Raw genomic sequence first — 23,486 nt, 5'->3', positions numbered from 1 at the left:
ATAAGTTCAGTGGTAGAGCTCATGCTTAGCATACATGGGGTCCTGAGTTCAATCACCAGCACCCCCATTAAAAACACACACACAAACACAAACAAAAAACCCATGATCAAAGACTGCAAGGGGCTCGAGAGCTAATAAGCTCACCATATACCTTATTTCCAATCTTCTGTCTTCCCATAATGTCTCTAACAGATTTCTTTCCCTTTGGGATTCTCCTTCTCAGTCGGGGGATGAGATGGGAGGCTGAATTTGAGATTACGGAGAGAATCATGGGAATATCAGGTAGAACCAGATGTTCTGAAAGCTGGTTCGCCTTCTCCCTCATTCAAGCATCCATTCCACAAACTTTGAGCTTTTCCTCGGAGCTGAGTTCTGCACTGGGCACTGAAGATGTAACTGGCAACAAGCCACAGTCCCTTCCCACAAGGCATTCACAATCCAGAGGGAGAGTATGATAAGTATTCAGGCAGGGACAGCTCACTGTGCTAAGTGTTATGACACGGGTAAATTCAGGGGTCTGTGTGAGCACAGGGGAGGAGTATATAACCCAACCTAGGTTTGGTCAAGTAAGATTTCCTGAAGGAGGGGCCATAGAAGCCAAGCCTCAAATTTATGAGCAGCAGTTAAGAAGCAATCAGAGATTTGGAAGCAAAAAAGAACATAGTCCATCAGAAGCTGCAAGCAGTTCACTCTGTGTTGTGTGTGTGTGTGTGTGTGTGTGTGTGTGTTGCGAGGCAGTGTTGGGTAGGGGTGAGAAATAGCCTGGAGAGGCAGGAGGGGATCAGTCAGACCTGAGCCTCTGACCCTCTTGGAAGCACTGCCTATGCAGCCCAGCTAAACCTGGCAATGCCTGCTCCCTGGAGTCTGTGCCTGAGGCAGATGACGTGTCCTGGGGAGACTCACTAAGTCTCTTTTGAACGCACTTGGTGGAAAAAGCAATCCTATAATTACCGCGGTGATAATTAGAGGAACTTCCATCGCCTCTTTCACAAACATTTCACAAGCTGTAGCCCTCTCACGTGTGCCAGGTGGGGTGTGGTGGCAGCCAGGTACCCCTCCTTGGGGGAGCCAGTGCCTGTGTCTCCTGCCAAGCACACCCAACTCCCCGGCTGAGGCCCAGGGGTGCCATAGGAACCACCTGGGGCCGCTCCATCTTGGAGCTGAGTGCTGCTGGTAGAGGGACTGAAAGTCACTCCCCAAGTGCCCCAGGCTGGGCAGCCTTCAGTCACCCCACAGACTTCAGATTTATTCAAGGAGACCTCAAGCCTGCAGAGGTCCTGAGCAGGACCTGGGGGTGTCTTCCATGTCTGGGCAATCCTAGCCTGAGATACACAAGCCATTAGGTTCTGGGCTCACACTCCATCTGCCTGGACACAGGCTTTCTGTGGCCTGACACCTCCCAGCCCTGCCAAATGCTGTTTGGCTTCTTATACATTGGCATTCACACATTCACATTTGGAGGGCCTCTGGTTTAGAGTGAGAGAAGAAAAGCTTTCTTCTCATTTCTGACCCCATACCTTCACCCAGACCCCATCTCCCTCCTTTCTTCCAATAGACTTTTCTCAGTGCAAAGAATGGTCCCTTTGCTTCTGGGAAGGCCTTGACTTTCTTTCCTTAGCACGTCCTATTCCATCCCTCCCATACCAAGTTTTCACTTGACTTTGCCTTCTGTGACTCACTGGGAACGAAAGCCCAAGTGAATTGCCCAGGGGCTCGGCGCGTCTTTTTGTTTCATTAGTGACTTGTCTTGTCTGTTTTGTTTTTAGCTCTCCAGGGAAGGAGTTTCTGTACCTCCCATAGCCTTTTGTGCCTTTCCCATGGGGCCTGAAGCCTCACCCACTCGAGACTCAGAATGACTTTGTATCACATTCAAGGGTACAGTTGGCATTCTGTAAAAGCACCTGGCCAAACCGTAAGAGCTACATGAATATCAAAAAAGTAGGCTCTTTGCTTTTCCGTCTCCCCATGATACCCCTACATCCAGTGTCATTTAGAGCTGGGCAGATATTTGCAGGCTGGTATCTTCCTGTGAATGGTCAGAGGAAGGGTCTCTGGTGGTTTGGTATATTCCTGGGGCCCTGCCTCACACCCTCTGGGGAGACCGCGATCTTATCAGCCAGCTCTTTCCCAGGGCTCTCTGATGGAGCTTCAGGAAACATGTTGAACCTGACTGGTCCTGGCTCCTGGCAGCGGGTGAAGGAGGAAGAAGGAGAGATTGCTTCTGAAGGAAAAGTGTACTTGGCTTTCCCATGAAAGGGTTCTTCCCCTTGGGGAACAGGCAAGTGGCAGATGTATGGGCAATGGCCAACTGATCTATTTGGAGATAGATTCAAGGTGTGGTATTCCCCGTAAGGCTGGGCAGGTCCTGGGAAACTGGGGCAGAGCTAGATCCCGGCCTGAAACTGGGCAAGCTGCAGAGGATCTTGAGTATGCTGGTTTCAGGTGTGCCAGCTCTGCTCCTGGTGGAGACTGGGGGTCCAAGAAGGCATGTGTGTCTGTGGCCCAGGCAAGCTTCTAAAACCTGGAGCTGCACTTGATCATTTTTATTCATGAACGTAGTAACTGGCAGGGAGGCTTAGCTAGACCCTTCAAAGTCTAGGCTCCGAGTGCTTTTTCAGTCTCTTCTCTTAACACTCGGCAGCACAAATCAGCCATCCCACTCCTGGATCCAAGCTCACGCCAATTCTTCACATCTTTGGGCCTTGCCTCATGCCATTCTCTTTCCCCATAGTCCCTTTTCTCTTAGTAGCCACTCACTCTTTCAGACTGCCTCATCCACTCCTGGAAAAGCCTTCCCCAGTGCCCTGGGGCTCAATTCATCTCTTCCTCCTCTCTCTTCCTAAGCCCCAGATTCACTCTGTCAGTCTCTGGTCTAGCTCTATTGAGTTTACTTCTGTGTCTGCCTCCCGTCCTCCAGATGGGCTGTTCCCTGAGTTTTGCCCTTGTGTGGTCAGCTCCTTCTTATCCTTCGGGTATCAGTTTAAATGTCACCTCCTCAGCCAGCCCTTCCTTCCCCACTTTATCAAAGGAATCCTCCACCCCTCCACACTCTGTCCCCTTACGTTGTTTTCATCTTCATAAAACTTAGCAGCATCTGAAATTATATTCACTTATCTGTTGGCTTGGACTATGTCTTTTCCTCTGGAATGTAAGCTCTCAGAGGGCAGAGACCCAGCAGCATGAGTTGATACACAGTTGGCACCCAATAAATTTCTGTTGATTTGATTACATGAAGGCAAGTATGGGATATTCAACTTAGCCCCCCCGGAGGACTTGGCACAGAGCCTGGGCGCAATAAAACCTGGCTGCGTGGAATATTTGCTAAACCAATGAATGAACCAACGAATGTACGAAGGAAGGGACGCAGCGTTCTCCCTGCTGACTGACAGATTGACTGACAGTTGGGAACCCGTGGCCAGAAGACTCTTGATTGATGAGTGGCAGCGAACAGACGCGCATCCGGGCTCCTGACTGGCTGGCTGCAGCAGCGCCTCGGAAAAGGTAAGAGAAAGGGGTCCGAGGCGACAGCTCCGCGTGAGGAGGGGGCGGCACCAGGCGGCGGTAGGCGGCCCAACCGCTAGCAGCGATGCGAGCAACAGACTCCGGGAGCCAAGGAACCGACATCTCCGCGCATGGGCCGGCGCGAGGGGCGGGGCGCGCGCGTCACGTGAGTGTGTTTTGGGCACGTGACTCGCGCGGGTCCAAGGCTAGCCCCCGCCCCCTCCTCTCCTCCCCTCCGCGGGTGTGAGACGAGCGGCCTCGCCTCATCGCCTAGCGCCCCCCTCAGCTGCCGCCGCCGCCGCCGCCGCTGCCTCCGCCCGCCGGCCATGTACCCCGGCCGCCGCCGCCGCCGCGCGAGCGCGGCGCTCCCGCCGCCCAGCGCGCAGTGAGAGCAGGGCCCTCTTGCCGTTCGCCCGCCGCGGGGCCCCCTTGTTCTCCGCGCCGCCGCCGCCGCCATGTTGGGTTTAGAGCCGCAGCGGAGCCGCCGCCGCCGCCGCCGGTGAGGGAGGCCGAGAGCGGAGCCCGCCCCGCCCCGGGGCCCAGGGAGCGGGGCCGCCTCGGAGCCCGGCCTCTCCCCGCCAGCCGCCTTCCCGGCCCGCCCGCCCGCGGTGTCAGCGAGCGAGCGAGCGAGTGCCCGGCCGCGGCCGCGCCTTCCGCCCCGGGCCGGAGCGAGCCCGCCGGCCGTTCGTTCTCCCGCCGCCGCCGCCGGCAGAGCCTGCAGTGGAGCCCTCGAGAGTCAGCGCCATGGCGGAGCAGACCTACTCGTGGTGAGTGCGGGGCTCCGGGAGGCCGGGGCGCGGCGAGGGTGGGGGGTCGGGGCGCCGGCCGGGGGGGAAGAGGAGGAGGAGGAGGAACAGGTGCGCGCTGGGGGGGTGCACGCCCCCTTCGCCCCCACCGGAGGGGGCGGCTGGCGCTCGGGGAAGGCGGTGAGCGGCCGGGGACCCGGCGTCCGGGGAGGGGGATGGAAGAGGCGGCGGCGGCGGCCGCGGCGGATGTCATCTGGTCTTGGGCGGAGCAGGTGATGGAGAAAGGGAGCATGACCCCGGGGGTGGGAAGCCCACGGTTGAGAAGTAGAATCCCAGCGGAACCCCGGAACTGACCTGAGGGGGTGGCTCCCAGGCAGGAAGGATTGAAACGGTGGAGAGGGGCGGGCCGGGGCACAGGTGGGCCACCCAGCTGAGAGTCATTTTCTGAGAACAGGTGATAAGAGGCCGAACTTGGAAGTTGGGAGGGAGGAGGAGCCTCACCTACTGGGGCTGCTGCTTAGCCCTGGGATGGGGAGTGAAGGGAGAGTTGGTAAGGTGGACAGAGGCCCAAATGTGAACGGAGGAAAGCCGCGGAAGGCGAGTATCTTGGGAACCCTGGAGGGGACTCCCTGGTGAAGAGTTTGGAAGGGGAGCCTCTTTGGATAACAATTCTGGAAAGGAAGTCGTTGGTAACAGTGGGGCGTGGGCAGAAATCTTTGTACGGGTTGGTACTCTGTTGTTTAGAGTATGACTCGGTACCCTGGGTCAAGTACGAGAATGGAGGATCTGCAACTTATGTTCATATTAATGGGACTTTTGAAGTTGTAAGATAGCTTGTTAAGGACTCAGAAGAGTAGTATGTAGTTTATGGTGTGAGGACATACCTATCCTGAGAAGGGAGTGCAGAGGTTTGGAGAAAGGGGGACGAGACGCCTCCCTTTAGCAAGCGGAGGTGGAATATTTGCAGGAGGGGCTGGAAGGAATGCTGATAGTATTTGTGAGGGGTGGAAATTGGGTAGTGGGGAGGAAGCAAGAAATGAGATGATTGTAGGTGCAGGATTGGAAAATCTGGTTGCAATCTAGAGAGATTGTTCGAGGATGGTTTACTCTTTGAAGTAAATGTGGTTTGGGACGGAACTGTGGCCTTTCCCTTATTTGCAAAGAGCGTAATAGAGTGGGAAGAACATGGGGTTTAGGGTCGTGTTCACTAACTTCTTAATGACAAGACAAGATAGTGAGTTCCCCATTCCGTTCGCCTTACCTACAAAATAGGGGAATTACCTTTTTCGTAGGCTGTAAAGATTAAATGAATAACTTTACAAAGCACAGGGTAAACTGTAAGATGTTATATTTTACTGTATTATAATTAGGGAAACAGCAAAGAGATGGGTGGAATCTGAAAACAAGGAATGGCTTTGGGTAGAATGCTTTAACTGAGTGGATTATTTGTAGTGGTTGGGGTTATTATAAGTCAGGAACTCATTGTGTCTTCACATAGGGAAAGAGGATTGGTGATTGAAGATTATTCAAAAGGGAACTTCAGTGATCTATGTACAATCTCAAAAAGAAGGTAACGCTACAGGAAGAATTAAAATCTTAGTGAACAGTTGTGACAGCATATGTATTTTTAAAAAAAATGTTTAAATTGCTTCGAACGTTTTGCACAACAGTGAGCTGCCTTTCAGTAACAGGTGAGATGCAATACAAGATTACAGTTCGAGTTTTCTTATGGTCAGAGTGAGAAAGGAACTGAAGGTGCCCCTGCATGCATTGTAACTAACTAGTCGTGAGCTTCGTAACATTCTGGGGGTGTTGAGAGTCCTCATGACGGATGGCCCTGCTGTTTGTACCGTGCTGTGTAGAGGCCATGGATGGTTCAAAGAGTAAACAGAGGGGCCAAGAAGTGGGGATAATGAGAGTGTTTTACACCGGTAGATTGGCCACACACCGCCTCTGTGTGATGTTGGGTGGTTCTGCTAGTTAGGGGGAATTACTTTTTGAAGTTTGATAGTTTGTAAGATTTATTCTACTAGAATACTTTCTTCCATCTCAGGTCCCTTTATTTGCTTTACAGATAAAGAAATAAGCTGCTTGAAGTCAGAATGCTTAACTCCTTACCTTTAGCATGTTTTGAGATGGAGAAAGTGTTTACATCATCTTGAGAAAGGGTGATATGTGAGGGGAGAGGATTGAGAAACCAGGCAACTTTCTTCCTGACTGGTTCTTCCCATGTCCACCGGTAATAACATAAAGAACTATCTGTGTGGCATTTATGGAATTTTTTTTTTCTTCAAGCCTTTACTTTTGAGACATGATAGGAAAATCTTACAGGAACACATGGAAAATACATGATCACAGCTGAAGGTGAAGACAATCTAATCAGAAAGCTTTTTTTTTTTTTTTTACTATGCATCCATTTAATGATCACAATTCCTTGAGGTAGGTGTGATCTTTCCCTATTTTATAGAGGAAACTTAGGCTCAGGAGGCCAGATGATTTGTCCGAGGTACTTCACCTCTGATGCTTCATTTTGTTTGATGTGAATTCTCCCATCATTTTATTCATTCTCATTGAAACAAATATGGAAAAGGTATTCCCAAAGCATATGTAAACTGAGTTTTGGATTGTCTATCATTTTGCAATCACTTTGTCACTGTTCCCTTGGTTTGTGCAAACAATCAAAAGAGTTGATTTTTTTGAAAATAGATTTGTACTTTATTTGTATGTAGCCTTTAGGAAAATCAACCTTGTGGAGACTACTGTGGCTGTACGGGTTTGACTGAGGATGGAATTAGTGAAGAATGTAGGAACATATGAAAATAGGTTCCTTTAGGATTTTTGTATAATAAGACACAAATTATAAGATAAGATTGGCCACGAGTTGATTATTGTTGAAGCTCAGTGGTGAGTCCACAGTGGTTTATTTTATTGTGTATACTTTTACATGTTAAAATTTTTTATAAAAAGCATAAAAAAAGAAAAAGCCCCCAATCATAAATTCATGCTGTTCTGGTTTCTTGTGCTTGATTTTTTTCCTAGAAAACTCTATCAAAGTTCTGTTACCCAAGGTCACCAGTTCAAATTCCACCTGTGAAGTATTTTCTGACCATCCCAACTGAAAGTGAGCTCTTTATTTTTGACACTTGTTGTTCTGTCTGTATCACTCCTTCCTTTTGTATGAATACCTTATCTCGTCACTAGATTGTAAACTCGTTGAGGGTAAGAACGCAACTATACTAACCCTGGTCCTCCCATGGTGCCTCACACGTTGTCTTGCCCATAGCTCCTGCTTAGTAATACTGAACTATTGAATATGATAGATTTTCAGAATGGTTCATCCTTTGTTGAAAGAATATTAATAAGAGGAGCTACAGATAGATGAGTATTTGTAATCCATGTATTTATAATAAAAGAGAGCTTTTGGTAACTTAGTTTCCTGGTGAATAGTGCTGTAAGAATGAAGAATAACATCCCTTAATAACATTTTAAATGAAAGCAATTGACAGAAGAAATTAAAATAATTGATAGTAACAGCACAGTTCTTTATCATGATTAACCACAAGATGATGCTTGTATCCTTTTTTACTTATAAACACTGAAGAAATAAAAGAATGCATGTGAAAACACACATTGAAAGTGCAAACTAGACTTTCCTTAATTTGAGAAAAACACCTTGCTCAATGTATATTTATGAGCAGTTGTTTTAGTGTAAGTTCTGTGAGAAAGAAGAACTTGTCTCTTGATGGAGTAGATTCGGTACTCGTATATAATTGCACTTGAATCTTGGTAAAAATTATTCATGTTAGGAGTAATGTTGGTGTAGGGGAAAAAAGTAAGTCCACATGAACCTCACTCAGATTAACTTCTTTGCCAAAGGAATAACAGTAATTTATTGTATGTTTTCTGTGTGCTGGGACTTAGCAGGCATTGCTAACTAAGGAAACTGAGGCTCAAAGAGTGTAAGTAACTTGCCCAAGGATGTAAGTCAAGACTGTTTGACACCAAGATTCCAACACTGAATCTGTCTGCTTCCTTGTGCACAGTCACTACTCCAAGCCAATTCCTCTTTTGCTTGAGTTCCCCTTTCTCCTCCTCACTGGTTCCCTCTGTTCTCTGCACAGTGGCCATCTATTCTCCTGAGCGGCCTTCTCATAACGTAACTCAGATCATGTCAGTCCTCTGCTTAAAACTCTTCAAAGGCTTTTGGCCACATTTAGAATAAAATCCAAATTCCTTAGTAGGACTCTTCATGGTCTCATTTTGTGTGTGTCTAGGAGGAATGACAGACAGTAATCAGACTAAAAATTACAGAAGGGTTAGAGTCTGTTTTGGTGCTCTGTTCAGTGACTGGCATATACTAGGTGGTTGGCAAATATTTACTGAACAAATGAATGAGCATGCTTTCCTCCGGGATGCTTGTCTGAAGATCTGTGCTAAGGACTGCATTATATTGAGGTGATACATTGTCCTGTAAGGTATTTACAAATAATGATAAACTGGAGAATGAAAAATAAAGATCTCCAGAACAAATGGAAGTTTCTTCTATTTTTAGATTTCTGTTATGTATCTCTGTATCTGTTATGATCATATCTAATTGTCTTGTGATCATTGCATCTGATGAAAGTTTTTCAGAGAGAAACATTTAGTTGAAAATGTTTGTCTAGCATTATAGACTTTATATTTACTTCTTGCTTTAAAAACATGTTTTGCCTATAGTTAAGTGTTATGATAATGTTTTGGCGATGCCATGCGTATTTAAACTGTTAGCCAAAGGTAAGATCATAAATTTGTATTGAAATAATTTTCCTCAATGTTTGATGGCAATGGGGGGTGGGGAGCTGGAGAGTTTGTAACCATGTCAGTCTGTAATTTATCAAGTAGTATTGTGAATTAAAATGTCAAATGTTCATGCATTTCTCAAAATAGATTTCCGTGATCATTTATTTTAGAGATGATAAATGTCACTGAATTGAGGTATTAATGTAGTTCTATATAATTGTATTTTATTTCAACCTTAGTAACTTACTTAGTTTTTATCATTCTTGCATTTCATCAAACCATCTCATGAAGAGTCAAGGATGTCCTAAGAAGAGAGTGTCTAAGTGCTGTTTTAGTTGGCTGTATTTAGCATCTGAAATTTAATGTGATTGCTGTCCTTGAAAGTAGAGCCATAAGTATAATTTAATTTTCAAAATTGTGTAATACATTTTCTGGAGTTTAATGGTTCCTTCTTAGGAGTTAAAGGAAAACAGTGGTTTTATTTGTTGTATGTATAAATCAAGAAATGTTTGCAACTTTGAGTTTCTATAGCATATTTTCTAATTCTCATTTAAAGAGTTAGAGGTAGAGTGCTTCTCTTCTGGAATTTTAACCTGTAAGGTGTCTAGAGGGGCTCCAGGTGACCAAATTCAGTTTTACAAGGAAAATCTAGTTAGTTCCCATGATCCTTGCAATAAATTGTTACCTCTCAGATTTTGTTAATAGGTCTCACTAGGGCCACAGCTTAAAATAAAACAGACTCACTCATTTGCTATGATAAGACTAGATTGAGCCCCTGTGAAAAAGTAAGGTTTCAAAATATTTTTAAGGCATAAGACCTATGAATGTGAGTTACCCTAACAGAGACTTGGTTTTTGGTTTGTAGAGTTCACCCTAACCTGGTGTGAAAACTTGATGATCTCTATTTTAGAGTTCCAGTATTGATAATAAAGAACCACTAAAGAATTTTTTTAATGCACTAAAATAGAGATATCTTAATTGTTTTTTTACATGTTTTTGAATTATACTGGATATAAGTGATCAAAGTATTCAATTCTGAAGGTTTGTCTTGTTTCACAATTTAACCAGCACTTAAACTTTGAGATGTCCATTCTAGTTTGAATAATGCTATATAGAAAGAAATAGAAAGTTATCATTGATTTCTGTTGTTGCCTTTGAAATGTGATGTAAGATTGAGGTGGGGAGGGTATAACTCAGTGGTCCTGGGTTCAATCCCCAATACCTCCGTTAAATAAACAACCCTAATGACCCCCCAAAATGTGATATAAGATCATCTTTAGTCACATGTTTCATAGTCTATTGCTACTTTCCACAAAACAAGAACAATGTGAACTGAATAAAGGCTAAATTTTTTTCATAAGATAATTTAATTTAATTTAAAAAATCTTTCGAAGGCAGTTTCCCTCATAGTCGTCTTAGTGGTGTGGATAATCCTGGTCTTTGCCTGTGTTTGTTTATTTGTTTTGTTTTGTTTTTGGAATGCTTAGGAAAGTTTTCTATCTTAAAATGCCTGAGGCGGGACTGTTAGCAGTCACTTATCTGTTTCCTTACTCCACACCAAGTCTGCCAGGCCCACCCACTTCCCTTTATCTGACGGCTTCAGGTTTGGGCTTCATTCTTGACCTAAATAGGACATATTAATTAATATGTTTTTTGTTTTTTCAACCTGGTTATACAGACTTTTTGACCTAAATACAATGCTTGACTTTTTGTTGTTTCTTTATCTTAATTTTTGCCCCAAATTGTCTAGCTTGACCTTCCAAACTTGACTAAATCTTCAGGCTTTGCCTGACAGCCTTAACTTTTAAAGCTTTGACTGGATTCTCTGATTTTATAAACTCCCAGAAATTTACATTTATTTCTCAAAAAAAAATGCATGCAAAAATACTGTTTGAAGAAAAAACAAGTTTTAGAGAACAAATTCTCTTACCTATGCCATTGATTAGCGTAAGGACTAATACCTTAAAAATATTAAGGTCTAATAACCTTAAAAATATTTTCAAATGTAACTTTCATAGAGCTCAGTCTCGTCTTATTATAAATACCTCCTGGAACCACAGCTAGGCCAGCTAGAGTTCAAGATTTGAGATAAGGTCAGTTACCCAGGAGGGAGAGTGTAGAGAGGACAGAATGGAAGACCATAGTTGAGGCTTGGGAAACTCACAGTTGAGAAATGGGAGGAAGGAGAGTCAAAGGAAGCTTCATCAGAGGTAGGGTAATTCAGAAAGTGCAATAGAGATGAAAGAAGAGGCAGAGAGAATTTCTAGGGGCAGTAGTGTAAAAAGCCACAGGGTTCAAAAAGAATGAAGGAAAAACAGGCTGTCGAATTTGCAAAGGAAGTCATTACTGAAAGTGCACTAATAAAGATCAGAGCAGTGAGGGTGAAAGCTAAATTAGGGATGGTAGTGAAGAAATAAAGGCATCCTTTGGGTACTGACCATTTGTTTGAGAGATGAGATGAGAAAGACATAAGGAAAGAGGGTTTGATACAGACAGCAGAGTCATAAGAGTTTTTATTTTATTTTAGTAAGGGAGAGGATTGTGTATTTGAAGGAGGAGAAATTGGTCTTGGAAAGAAATTTTTTTTTACTGTTTAAGTTTATAGAGATTTCTACTTTTTTTTTAAATCATGGATTTCAGTTAGTTGTGACGAGAATTTAATGAGGAATGAATGCTATGTGTGTACATTTTATTCTTTTTTTTTTTGTCTTTACATTGTCACTAGTTTGGATCCTATTGCATTTGGATTCCTAGGGTTTTTTAAATTGCCTGCTGTATAAAATCCAGTCTTTGTTCTGATTTTCAAAACAACCTGGCCTTGTAACCCTACTTCCCTATATTTTCTTTAAAAACTCATTATTTCAGCCAAACTGGATTAGTCACTGTTGACCTTTTTATTTAAGCTGCCCGGTATGCCTGGTTAGGCTTTCTCCCATCTCTGAAAGTTGTGAGACCTTGTCTTTCAAGGTCCAGCTGAAATGCTGTCCTCCTGTTACAGAGTCTTCTGATTGGCCCAGGAGAAATACTCTTCTGATGCCTGTAGTTCTTTATCTGATCCTGTCAGATGGCAGTGCTTTTACAATTTTCTGACCTTGTATTGAATGTATTTATGTAACTATCTTCCCACCTTGACTGTGAACTCTATAAAGGTAAGACCACAGTCATTAATTCCATGGTTTAAGGACCCATATACATGACAGATACTAAGTTGTTGTTGTTGTTTTTTTAAGAATGAATATTTTAGAGGTGAAGTTGGCCAGGTGCTGGGTTTTAGAATAGAATGTTTACTTAAAAATATAATGACAGGGCATATAGAAGAGAGGAAAGAATACTTACCTAATGATCTCACTGCTTTTTGAAGAAAATACAAAAGTAGAATTGTTACTGTTAAGTTGAGTGAAATGTTATGGCCAGATTTGCCTAACTTTCTAATATCCATAGAGCACCTAGAGAATGAAAGTAGCTCAGCCTGGGAACTTATCACCAAAGGGGGCACGTACAAAGGACCACAGGCCCTGTAGACACCTGCATTTATCTCCAGTCTTCTTCAGCTGCCCACAGACTGGCTACTGTTTATTTATAATTTATCTCCCAAATAGGTACTTGTTCAGTATGTGACATGTATGATACTTAATATAAGTGGAGAAGCTCTGCTTTTTTGTTTTTGCAATTAGCAAAACAAATTATTGTAGGGAAAAATTTTTCAAATGAAATATTTTGCAGGAAACTCCCTTTGAGGTGTGAGGAGAGCTATAAGCTATGTGGAAATTGGCTCCTGAACAATTTAACATTTTCTCTTTTGCTACTGTTTCAGAAATTCATACTTTTTGTACTTAAGCTTCTGTTTAAAAGTTAATGTTTTTAAAAATAGAAACTTGTGTTTCATCTTTTTCCTGTTTCTAAAAGACTATTTTCTCTTTTAACTCATTTTTTTCTCTTGTTTAATAATTATTATTCACAAAGGGCAATTATTAAAAAATCTGGCCTGGTGTGGGCATATTTTAAATTTCATAGATAGAGTAGTGCCTCAGTCTTAGGTTAGAATTAAAAATCTAGTCATCTGGAATAGGCATAAACCAGAAGTTTGGGGGATTATGAGTTTGTTTTTGAACCTTTGCATGCTGTGCAATGGTGAAAATAACCTACGGGCCTAATGATGTTGTATTAGGCTGGTATTCATGGATATCAAAGGTTTTCAAAGCCAAGCTAAAGGTTATCAACAAGTTTATAAAAAAAGGAGTAGCAGGTAGGGGAGAAGTGGGACAACAGTGAGTGGCAGATGTGACTCTACAGTGGAACAAAGGCCAAAGAGACTCCAGCATCAGGAACCTTCAGGTAGTGAAACAAAATGGTTTAGAGCCAGCTGCTAGAGGACAGGAAACCAAGCCAGAGTCTCCATGTATACAGGGTGCAGTTGCCCCATGCAATTCTGGAAATCCAGCTTTGTGCTTCCGTTTAGACTTAACCAAATTAATAATGAGTCACCATCTCCCATAGCTTTTGAAGGCATCTGGTTTGGGTGTCACAGCTAGAGACCTTGAAGAAATTCTCGATTCTCATCAAACAAGTCACTAAGTCCTGGTGATTGAGATACCTATGTATCTATATCCATAGCTCTCTTTCTGTAATTAGATATAATTGTTATTAACTATTATATGTTATACTTATATATGACTATATATAGATAAAATTTTTAAAATTTTCTGCCTCTTCATTCTCCTCTTTATTCCAGGATGGCCCTGCTTTGTATTCTCTTGGTATACTACACTTGCCTCTTTGAACTGTTGTTTCCCTGTTCATCTCCCTGTTAAGTTTTAAGGATGTGGATTATATTTTGTTCATGTCTTTATCCTCAGTGGTTTGATACATAGTTTATTTAAATTAGTATTATTCTATCTTTGATTTTTTGGATAATAACCCTAAAAATAAAATTAGTAAGATGGAAAGAATATATGATATCTTGAGTTGCTCTCAACCTTCGGTTTAAAAGCTTAAAGGGACAAACATTAAATATTTGAGGTATATGGATCTCTCTCTTCAGTAAGTTAATGAAACTTTTTATTCAGGGTGTTAGTCTGGAACTTGATAATCACTTTCATTTGTAGAACCTCTTCAAAATACAGTGGGAGAATTGGTTACAGTATTGGTTTAACTATTATTGCCACAATAATACTGCATAACAAATAGCCCCAAAACTCAGTGATTAAAATACTAATTGATCTGCACATTGGCTGGGGCAACTTTGCTTCTTGCTTCATATCTAAAGTCAGCAGGAAGACTCTGCTTCATGTGTGTTCATTTTGGAGTCCAGGCTGAATAGGCAGCAGGGAAGTGCTTGTGACAGTGGCAGAAGCACAGGAGAGCAAGTGGAAATGTGCAAGTCTTCTTGAAGCTCAGGCTCAGAACTTGTACACTGCCATTTCTGCCTCATTCTTTTGGCCAAAAACAAGTCATATGGTGGAAACCAAAGACAAGGAGCCACAAAACTAAGCCTTGCCCTTTTTGTGGGAGGAGCTGCAAAATCACATGGCTAAGGAGTAGATTTGTGGAGGGGTGAGGAGTTAGTGCTGGTAGTGCAATCAACCATAGTTGAAATTCTGTCTTCCCTTTCGTATGGCTAATTATCACTTGTTCATTCTGTTCTAAAATGAAGCATTTCATATTGTCAGATTTCATATAGGTGCCTTTCTATAGCATTATTATATTTTTGAAATAGCTTTTTTGAGGTATAATTTACATACCGTACAATTCACTAATTTATAATATACAAAATCCAGTGGTTTTTAGTACATTCACAGAGTTGTGCAACCATCACTACAGTTGGTTCTGGAGGGTTTTTTCTCCATCCCCAAAGAGAGTCTGTGCCCATTAGCAACTACTTGCTTTCCCACTTTTCCCCAGCCCTGGTGATCACAGATGTACTTTTGGTTTCTATCAATTTGCCTATCTCATAAATGGAATAAGAAAATGTGTGGACTTTTGACTTTGTTCACTTAGCACAAGATGTCTTCAGGGTTCATCCTGTTGTAGCATATATTAGTGTGTCATGCCTTTTTATTGCTAAGTAATATTCAGTGGTATGTATATACACATTCTTCTTATCCATTCATCAGTTGCCGGTTGTTTGGGTTTTTTCGTTTTTTGGTAGTTTACAAATAATAATGCTGCTATGGACATTTATGTAAATGTTTTTGTGCAGGTTTATGTTTACGTTTCTCGGGTAAATACCTAGCAGTGAAATTACTGGCTTTTATAGGGTTTTCTGTGTTTAACATTTTGAGGAACTACCAAACTGTTTTCCAAAATGGCTACGCCATTTTGTATTCCCACAGCAGTGTATGAAGGTTCTGATCGCTTCACGTCCTCACAAGTTCTTGTCATTGTCCATCTTTTTAATTATAGCCTCCATAGTGGGTGTGAAGTGGTTTGTCTAATGTTTATATTGAAGAGTTTATGAAAGAGGAAAAAGCAGTGGTTGAGAACTTTAGATCTGCTTGTTCTTAATAGTGTAGTACCAAAGTTGAACCTCAGTTTTAGTTACCTAAAAATCTATCATTGAGGAAAAAAGTATGATCTTCTGGCTCACAGGTTTTACCTCAAACTACTTATTTCGTTTACATGCTAGAATCATTTAGGAAGAAATTAGTCTCAGATGATTGTTAAACTAGGTTACTTCCCTTTGGGTAAGTGAATGACCAGATTACTCTGGCAACCTACTGCATCATCAGTAGTCCTGGTTTAACGACTGAAGGGGTGTGTGTGTGTGTGTTTGTGGCGGGGTGGGTGGGGAGCTGTATGTCTCTTCTTTGCCAGGAGGAGGAATTGGTTGTAAAATATGACCTTTTCTTGGGCAGCACAGTCCAATAGAAATATAATGTGAGGCACATATAAAATTTAAAGTTTTCTAGTAGCCACATTAAAAAGTAAAAAGCAACAGTAGAAATTAATTTTAATAATATAGTTTATGTAACCCAGTATATCAGAAATGTTTACCATATTATTTATTGGATGTAATCGATACAAAAATTAAGATATTTTACATACGTTTATAGTACAAAGTCTTCTCAGTTCATGCTAACCACATTTCAAGAGCTAAATGTGGCTAGCAGCTACCATATTGAACAACACAGTCCTGGAAGCCTAAGAGCTTATGATCTAAATTTCTGCTGACAGGTATGATGATCTGTGTATCTTTTGGAAAAACAGATGAGTGCTTGATCAACCTGTATTTCTGGTTCTTTAATTTTATGTTGTTACTGCCTTTTTTTTTTTTTTTTGTGGAAGAGGATCTGTAGAGGGGTATAGAGAGGCACGCTCCTTACAGCTCAAATTTTTGATTGTGAGTAGGAATTAGTTAGCAGGAGGAAGAAAAAAATTGGTCTCTGTCATCATTAAGGATGTACCAGTTTCCATAGCTCTTAGCAAATGAACGAAATCTGTTGGAACTGCTGTTGTTTGGTCTTTATTGTAATTGTTCTGTATGCTCAGGGTTTGCTTGGTTTGTTCTTTATCAGTTACACACTACTTGAACTGTTTGACTACATAACTCACTTGGTTAGACAGAATAAGGTTGTAGATTTAATCTTTATAATTAATGGATGACTTTATGCCTGCTGGGGATCTACCATAGTAACTAAAGCAGAATAAACAGGATCCTCTCTCTTCTATGAGTTTGCAATGTTGTTAGAGACTGTTGACATTTGCTGGGTCACATGCCAGCAAATGTAATTAAGACAACTTTGAGAGAAAGGAGATTTCAGAGTGGGCCTTTAGATAGTCTGTGTGTCCCAAGCAGTCATTTTATTACTAGACGGACTGAATGTAGTCAAAAGTGTCTTAATATTTGAGTACCTTTACTCATAGCATACAGTTTCTAATTTGCCCCAGTCCCTCCACTTTCTGGTCCTGTACAGTGACTCTCTACATCACTACTTTATATTATTTACCTAGCCCCTGAAGGCAGTTAGTTTATGGTCCCCTGATGTCTGTGATCAGTTCATCGCCTCAAGGATAGGTTAGGGATAAGGAGATAGTTGATCAGTGCCCCAGTGACACTAGATATGGGCATGTGCATACTTAGACACACATACGTTCACCAAATTTGACCATTGCATTAAGTATCACAGACTATTGGATACCTTAATGTTCTAACAAATATTCCATCAGCCATTGTTCTGGTGTTCTGAGTGTGGACTTGCAGTTATTTTAAATGGAATTCACATGCCTTTGGATTGGGGTCTATGAATGGTATCCTGACTGAGAGAACGGGGTCACTACTGAATTTACGTGGTATAACCTATTGTACTCATCTTTGAACTCTTGACATTTGTGATAGTGTGAACCCAGAACCCATTTGTGAGTTCATGGATTTGAATTTGAAGGCCACGTGAAATCTTGCATATTGTAGGTCTTTGGTGCACAATTGTGGAATTAAAGAATACCATGAGTGGTGTTATTTTTTTGGTCAACAGTTTACTTGGTGCCTTTATTGTGTTTTTGATACACATTATGGTTTTGATAATTTCCAGATATAGCTTGACTCTTGTTTATTAACTTCTTCATTTTTTGAAATGGACTTGAAAGCTTTAGCCTTTCTAAGAAAGAAATGTCTTTCAGTTGTTGAGTGTTAAATGCTTTGATTTGTTGGTAATATGAAATATAAATTTAAAGGCTATTTTACCTGTTCTCAACTGAGTGCACAGTCTGCAAGTGGCTGAGCTCTAAGTTGGTTGGACCAATGAGGACAGAATTGGAAACTTCACTTCTCTGGTCCTGTGGATTAAATAATTCCACTCCTCTGGTGGTAAAACCTAATTTAGATCTCTTCTGGTAGTAAAAACACAAGACTTTAAGTGATGTGAAGTTATTTACATTACCAGTTTATTCCACTTAGTGTTAACTCTTTGCTGCCTAAATGTTTGTGTTTTGACTATGGAGTACTGCTTGAGACCCTGCTGGGGGTGTAGGTAATCCTAGTATATGTACTGTGTTCCCTTTCTTAAGGCAAAAAAAGTCAGGATTCTGAAACATCTCTGGTTGCAAGAATATTAGATAAGAGATTATGGAACTGTAATACATATTATATTGGTACAGTTTTGGAAAGTGCAGGTAAACAGAAAAAGACAAGTATACCACTCATAACTCTACCAACCCATGTAAGTCCTTTATTAAATTTTTTTTTAACCATTCAGGGCTTTAAAAAAATGCACATGCTTGTGACTTTTAAAGAAAATTTTATTTACATAAAACAAGTGCATTGAAAATCAGAGATCCTAAGTAAGGAGTAATTAGAAAATTATAGTTACCTAAAACTTAACTTACCTAGAAAACTGAAAATAACATTTCATGTTACCCTTTGGGAATTATATATATAGGAACTATAGATCATTTTTTACACAAAAATAGAAACAGGTTCATACGATGTTTTCATTTTTATGTTTAATATCTACAGAAGAATGTATGTTCTGTGTATGTACGTTATGAGCCACAATAAACAAACATCCATGAACATTACCAAACAACTGAAGAACTACAGGATTACCAGTAGTCTTGAAACTGTGTACTCCTTGATGCCTCCTCCTACCTCTGTCTTCTACCCCGGCCTGGCAACCACTACTGTGAATTTTGTGTTTACCATTTCCTTGCTTTAAAAAAAAAAAAAAAGCCAAACAAACCAGTTTTATGTTTACTACATTTTTATGTTTTACTGTACAACATAATGTTTAGTTTTTGCTCTATTTTTATAAAGTTCAGTATTAAAAAGATGATATCTTCTATAATTTTCTTTTTTCAGTCAGTATTGTTTCCAAGACTTGTCCGAATTATTACACTCTTTACTGCTGCTTGTATAGTGTTCCATCCCATATATAGCCCATAATTTATCTATTCTCCTGTTAATATTTAGGCTTTTCTAGTTTGGGCTATTTCAAAGAGTTCTTCTGTGAGCATTTTTGTACATATTCCCTGTGTTCATGTTTATGAGTTTTCCTAGGGTTTATACCTAGTACTGGAATTAGTATCTTTTATGGTGAGTGCTTTTGTGTGATAAGAAATCCTTTTCTGGTTTGAGGTTTTAAGGCTATTCTGCTATATATCTCTCCTATATTTTCCTCTATGTAGGAATGGGTTGGGTTAAACATCAGGGGTAATACTTTACCTTTCATGTATTAGTTTTTAATCTAGAGTCTAGATTAAATTTAGAGTGTAGTCTAAATTAAGATGGCTTTAGATAAGACTAAATGACATCTACAATTAAGTTTATTTATCTGTGCATGAGTGAGGAATTCGGTTGTAGTACCATTTATGGAATAGTCCCTTCTTTCCTTAGTGATCTCTAAAGTCACCTTTTGAGACTCTTCTGGCGGGTGGGGAGGGGCATGTAAGGTTAAATGGCGAATACTTTGTTATAAGTGGTAAATAATATTTTGTTATCTACTTAATATGTCATGAACATCTTTTCATACCATATTATAGATCAGTTTTTACTGTGTGCATAGGAGACCATTATATTCAGCCCCTCTTCATTATATTGTGTTCATTCTTGATTACCTTCCTCTCCAAGAAAACTTGTAACATGTTTTCTCTCCACCCTTCTAGAAATGTATGTTAAAGGCACATGTATGTATATAACTCAATGTAATTTTTAAAATTATTGTGGTAAATATACAAAATTTTTCATTTTAACCATTTTTAAGTGTAATTCATTGGCATTAAATACATTCACATTGTTGTGCAGCCATCACTGCCATCCATCTCCAGAACGTTTTCATCTTCCAGAACTGAAACTCCATACCCATGAAACCCCATTTCCTCCGTTCTGCCCTACCCCTTTTCCCTGGCAGCCACTATTCTACTTTCTGTCTCTATGAATTTGACTAGTCTAGGTAAGTCATATAAATGGTATCATATCATATTTATCCTTTTGTAACGGGCTTATTTCACTTAGCATAATGTCTTCAAGGTTCATCTATGTTGTACTGTGTGTCAGAATTTTCTTTTTAAGGTTGAATAACATTCAGTTGTATGAATTTATCACATTTTGTTTATTCATCTATCAATGAACATGTTTGCTTCCACCTTTTGGCTATAGTGAATAATGCTGCTGTGAACATGGCTATACAAATATCCCTTCAAGACTCTTCTTTCAGATCTTTTGGATACATACTCAGAAGTGGGATTGCTAGATCATGTCGTAATTTTATGTTTAATTTTTTGAGACATTATCATATCATTTTCCATAGTAGCTGTACCATTGTACACTCCCACCAGCAATGCACAAGGGTTCCAGTTTCTCCACATCCTCTCCAACACTTATTTTCTAGGTGTTTGTTCTGGTGGTTGTTTTTTTTTTTCGCGTAACAGCCATCTTGATGGGTATGAAGTAGTATCTCATTGTGTTTTCGACTTCCATATTCCTAATACTGTTGATGTTGAGCATCTTTTTATGTGCTTGTTGGTCATTTTTGTGTATTTGGAGAAGTGTCTATTCAAGTCCTTGGCCCATTTTTTATTCAGGTTGTTGAGTTTTGTTGCTGATTTGTAGGAGTTCTTTATATATTCTAGGTATCAATCCCTTATCAGTTATATGACTTGTAAATATTTTTTCCCGTTCCATAGGTTGCCTTTTCATTGTGTTAATAGCGTCCTTTGATGCACAAAAGTTCTTAATTTTGACGAAGTCTCAGTTTTTTCATTTGTTGCCTTTGCTTTTGGTATCGTATCCAAGAAATCACTGCTAAATCCAAGGTCATGAAGATTTTTCCTAAGTTTTCTTCTAAGAGTTTTATTGTCTTGGCTCTTTACACTTTGGACTTTGATCTATTTTGAGTCTACTTTTGTTCTTTTGTGTAATCCTTTTTAATAGGATGATAACATACTATACACTATGATGCTTTATCTTGCATTTTTTTCCCTTAGTAATCTGTGTTAACCTCAGTAGCTTGTTTCCTTTTTGTTCTGTCTTCCAATATTCAGTTGAAATGTGTGAGCCCATATGTAGGAGAGCTTTTGAGTGTGACTAATAGTTAAATTAAAAGAAAATCACGTAGGAATGTTAAACACAGGTATCACAACTGAAAGGAAAAGACAAAAGCAAGGAGAGAGGGAGTGCATGTGACTAAGTGTCATCCACTTCTGCTTACAGAAGGAGAAAGTGCAATTTTTTTTTTTTTGGTCTGATCTTACTTATTTGTTACTCTTAGAACATCTCATTTTTGACTGGGTTCAGACTTAGAGGTAGAAGCTCTCAGAGAGGACAGCCTCCGTCTCTTGGCAATCTGTTCCTGGCGTTTTTCTTTGGCCTCCTTCATCCTCTTAGCCAAAAGTTTAGCACGTTCTGCAGCCTCTTCCTTGTTTTCCTTAGTACGCTGTTTCTTCAGAGCAATACGCTGCCGTTTGTGTTGCAGAACACATGGAGTAACAACACGCTGAATGTTGGGAGCTTTGGTCCTAGGTTTCTTACCTTCTCTGTTGAGGGGCTTCCTCACAACATACTGGCAGACACCATCTTTAGAGAGGTTGAAAAGTTTGCGGATTCTGCTAGCTCTTTTGGGCCCCAGGTGACGAGGCACGTATTATCAGTGAGTCAGGAATAGCCTTCTCACCTTTTTTCACAGTGACCAAATTGAGAACACTCAGATTGGCATCCACAATACAACCCCGTACAGATTTGTGCTTTCTTTCTCCAGTCCTCCTTGGTCTGTAACAGGAGTACCCCTTACTCAGTAGCAGGCCGACTCGGCCATGGGTCAAGACATGCTGCTTCATGGGGAAACCTTGTTTGTCGTTCCCACCACTGATTCGGACCAGATAACCCTTCCATTCTTCACCCAGAGCGTCAGCAGCAACTTCCGTGGCCATGCACTTCTCATAAAAGGTACAAAGTTTACGTTCATCGTCTGCTTAAATGAGTTTCTGGCAGCCGGTGGCCAGGAAAGAGATGTTCAGCTTCATTCTGAAGCAGCCGACTGCCTCCGAGGCACAGTGAAAAAGGGGGAAATGGCAATTTCATTGAAAGTTTACCAGATGCATTGTTAACACTCTTGTATATAACTTATCCTTAAATCAGTCCTCAAAAGTACATTGTTTCCCCCATTTTACAATTGAAAAAACTGATTACTCACCCAAGATTATATAGTTAATGAGTGGCAGAGCTAGAATTTAAACACAGGTATTTTTAACTCCAAAGCCAGGGCTCTTTGCCATTAATGGTTCTCTGAGAATAAAGGAAACCTTTGATCAAGCAAGCTTGAGAAAGACTGCGTATTAAATGTCTCTTTTGGAAATATGTAGTCTGAATTAACATATTATGAGCCCTGGTAAGTTGAGTGATAGAAAGGAAACCTGTTTAATTTTGTTTTAAATGTTAAAAGACACTTGCTCAAGGGAAGAGTTTGCTTGATATCTTAACAATATCTGAAGCAGTTCTCTCGTAACACTGTTTTGGGAAGTACCACTAACAGTTGTGTTCAGTTTCTTGGATCAAATCTCAAGAAAGACCAAGGACAGGAAATTAAATACTAACTTAGTGAAGAAAAGGAATAGCCTGTAGAATTAGCTTTTTGGGGAGTGAGAGTCAGCTTATACCCCAGAGGCTACTGTGAGGTAACTCAGAAGAGCAGGTGCTGTTCCACAGGTGAATTGCGTGTGACTGCAACTTCCGTTGCCCACGTGACAAGTAAGTATTAAGCTCTAGCTTTATTCCAGTGTGTATAATATGGTAAAGTTATAATACAATAGAAGGATTTAAGACATTCATTAAGAAATATTTAAGAAAAAATAACATTTGGCCTGCAGTACTTACTATGCATGAGCCTTGTGTTAAGGATTCTATCTTGGTCGTGAGTTGTTCATTTTAGCTGTACCACAGATAGCATAAACTATGATTTAGGAAATGAAAGATTGTCTGTTATGAGGGTACCATTTAAACACTGCTCAGAAACTGGTGTCAGAGATGGTCAGCAAATGAATGAGTCAGTAGCCTGTTTGCATTTGTTTTGTAAGGGAGTCATTTATCAGTTTGAGACCCAACCCTTGATTAGGCATTGCCTTTTCTATTCCATAGGGCTAATCCTGTCTTTTTGTTTTTACATATTGCTCTTTGATTTTTAGTTTTCATTTATTTCCCCAGGTTCTACAGTTCTGTAAAAGATCTTGCTAGTGTTTTAATTGGAAGTACATTGCATCTCTTTTTTAACTTGGACAAAATTGTCTCCTTCATGATACTATGGTATATTTCTTCTCTGCAGCTAACCAAGTTTTTACTTTTGTTGCTGTTTTAATGAGATACTGCCCCATTCTTTCTCTGGGTAGCTTTTACTGGTTATAGAAGTAGCACTCATTTTTGCAGATTTGCTTTATAACCAACAACTATAGAAAACAAATTATTCTGATCATTCTTTGCATAGAGTTTTGTATAGAATCAAGCAGTGATAAATATCTTTCAGTAATTTTTGTAATTTC

General features: G+C 40.6%; 1 protein-coding gene and 1 pseudogene across 3 annotated transcripts in view; one reads left to right on the top strand and one right to left on the bottom strand.

Moving 5' to 3' along the window:
- Nucleotides 1-23,486, top strand: part of SPPL3 (signal peptide peptidase like 3) — a 115,621-nt gene that overhangs the window by 5,021 nt on the left and 87,114 nt on the right. Inside the window, exon 3 of one of the 3 annotated variants that reach the window (XM_072953186.1) lies at nt 3,390-3,501. In XM_072953186.1, the coding sequence (XP_072809287.1) occupies nt 3,434-3,501 (68 nt within the window). In that variant the 5' untranslated portion in view covers nt 3,390-3,433. Of the gene's footprint in view, nt 1-3,389; nt 3,502-4,134; nt 4,269-4,819; nt 4,845-23,486 lie in introns of those variants that run through there. The other 2 variants (XM_072953190.1, XM_072953191.1) reach the window with 2 other exon arrangements.
- Nucleotides 21,205-21,980, bottom strand: LOC102528007 (small ribosomal subunit protein eS6-like; annotated as a pseudogene).

Source organism: Vicugna pacos, chromosome 32 (assembly GCF_048564905.1).
Source record: "Vicugna pacos chromosome 32, VicPac4, whole genome shotgun sequence".
Classification (NCBI taxonomy): domain Eukaryota; kingdom Metazoa; phylum Chordata; class Mammalia; order Artiodactyla; family Camelidae; genus Vicugna; species Vicugna pacos.
This window is presented reverse-complemented; position numbering and strand designations above follow the sequence as displayed.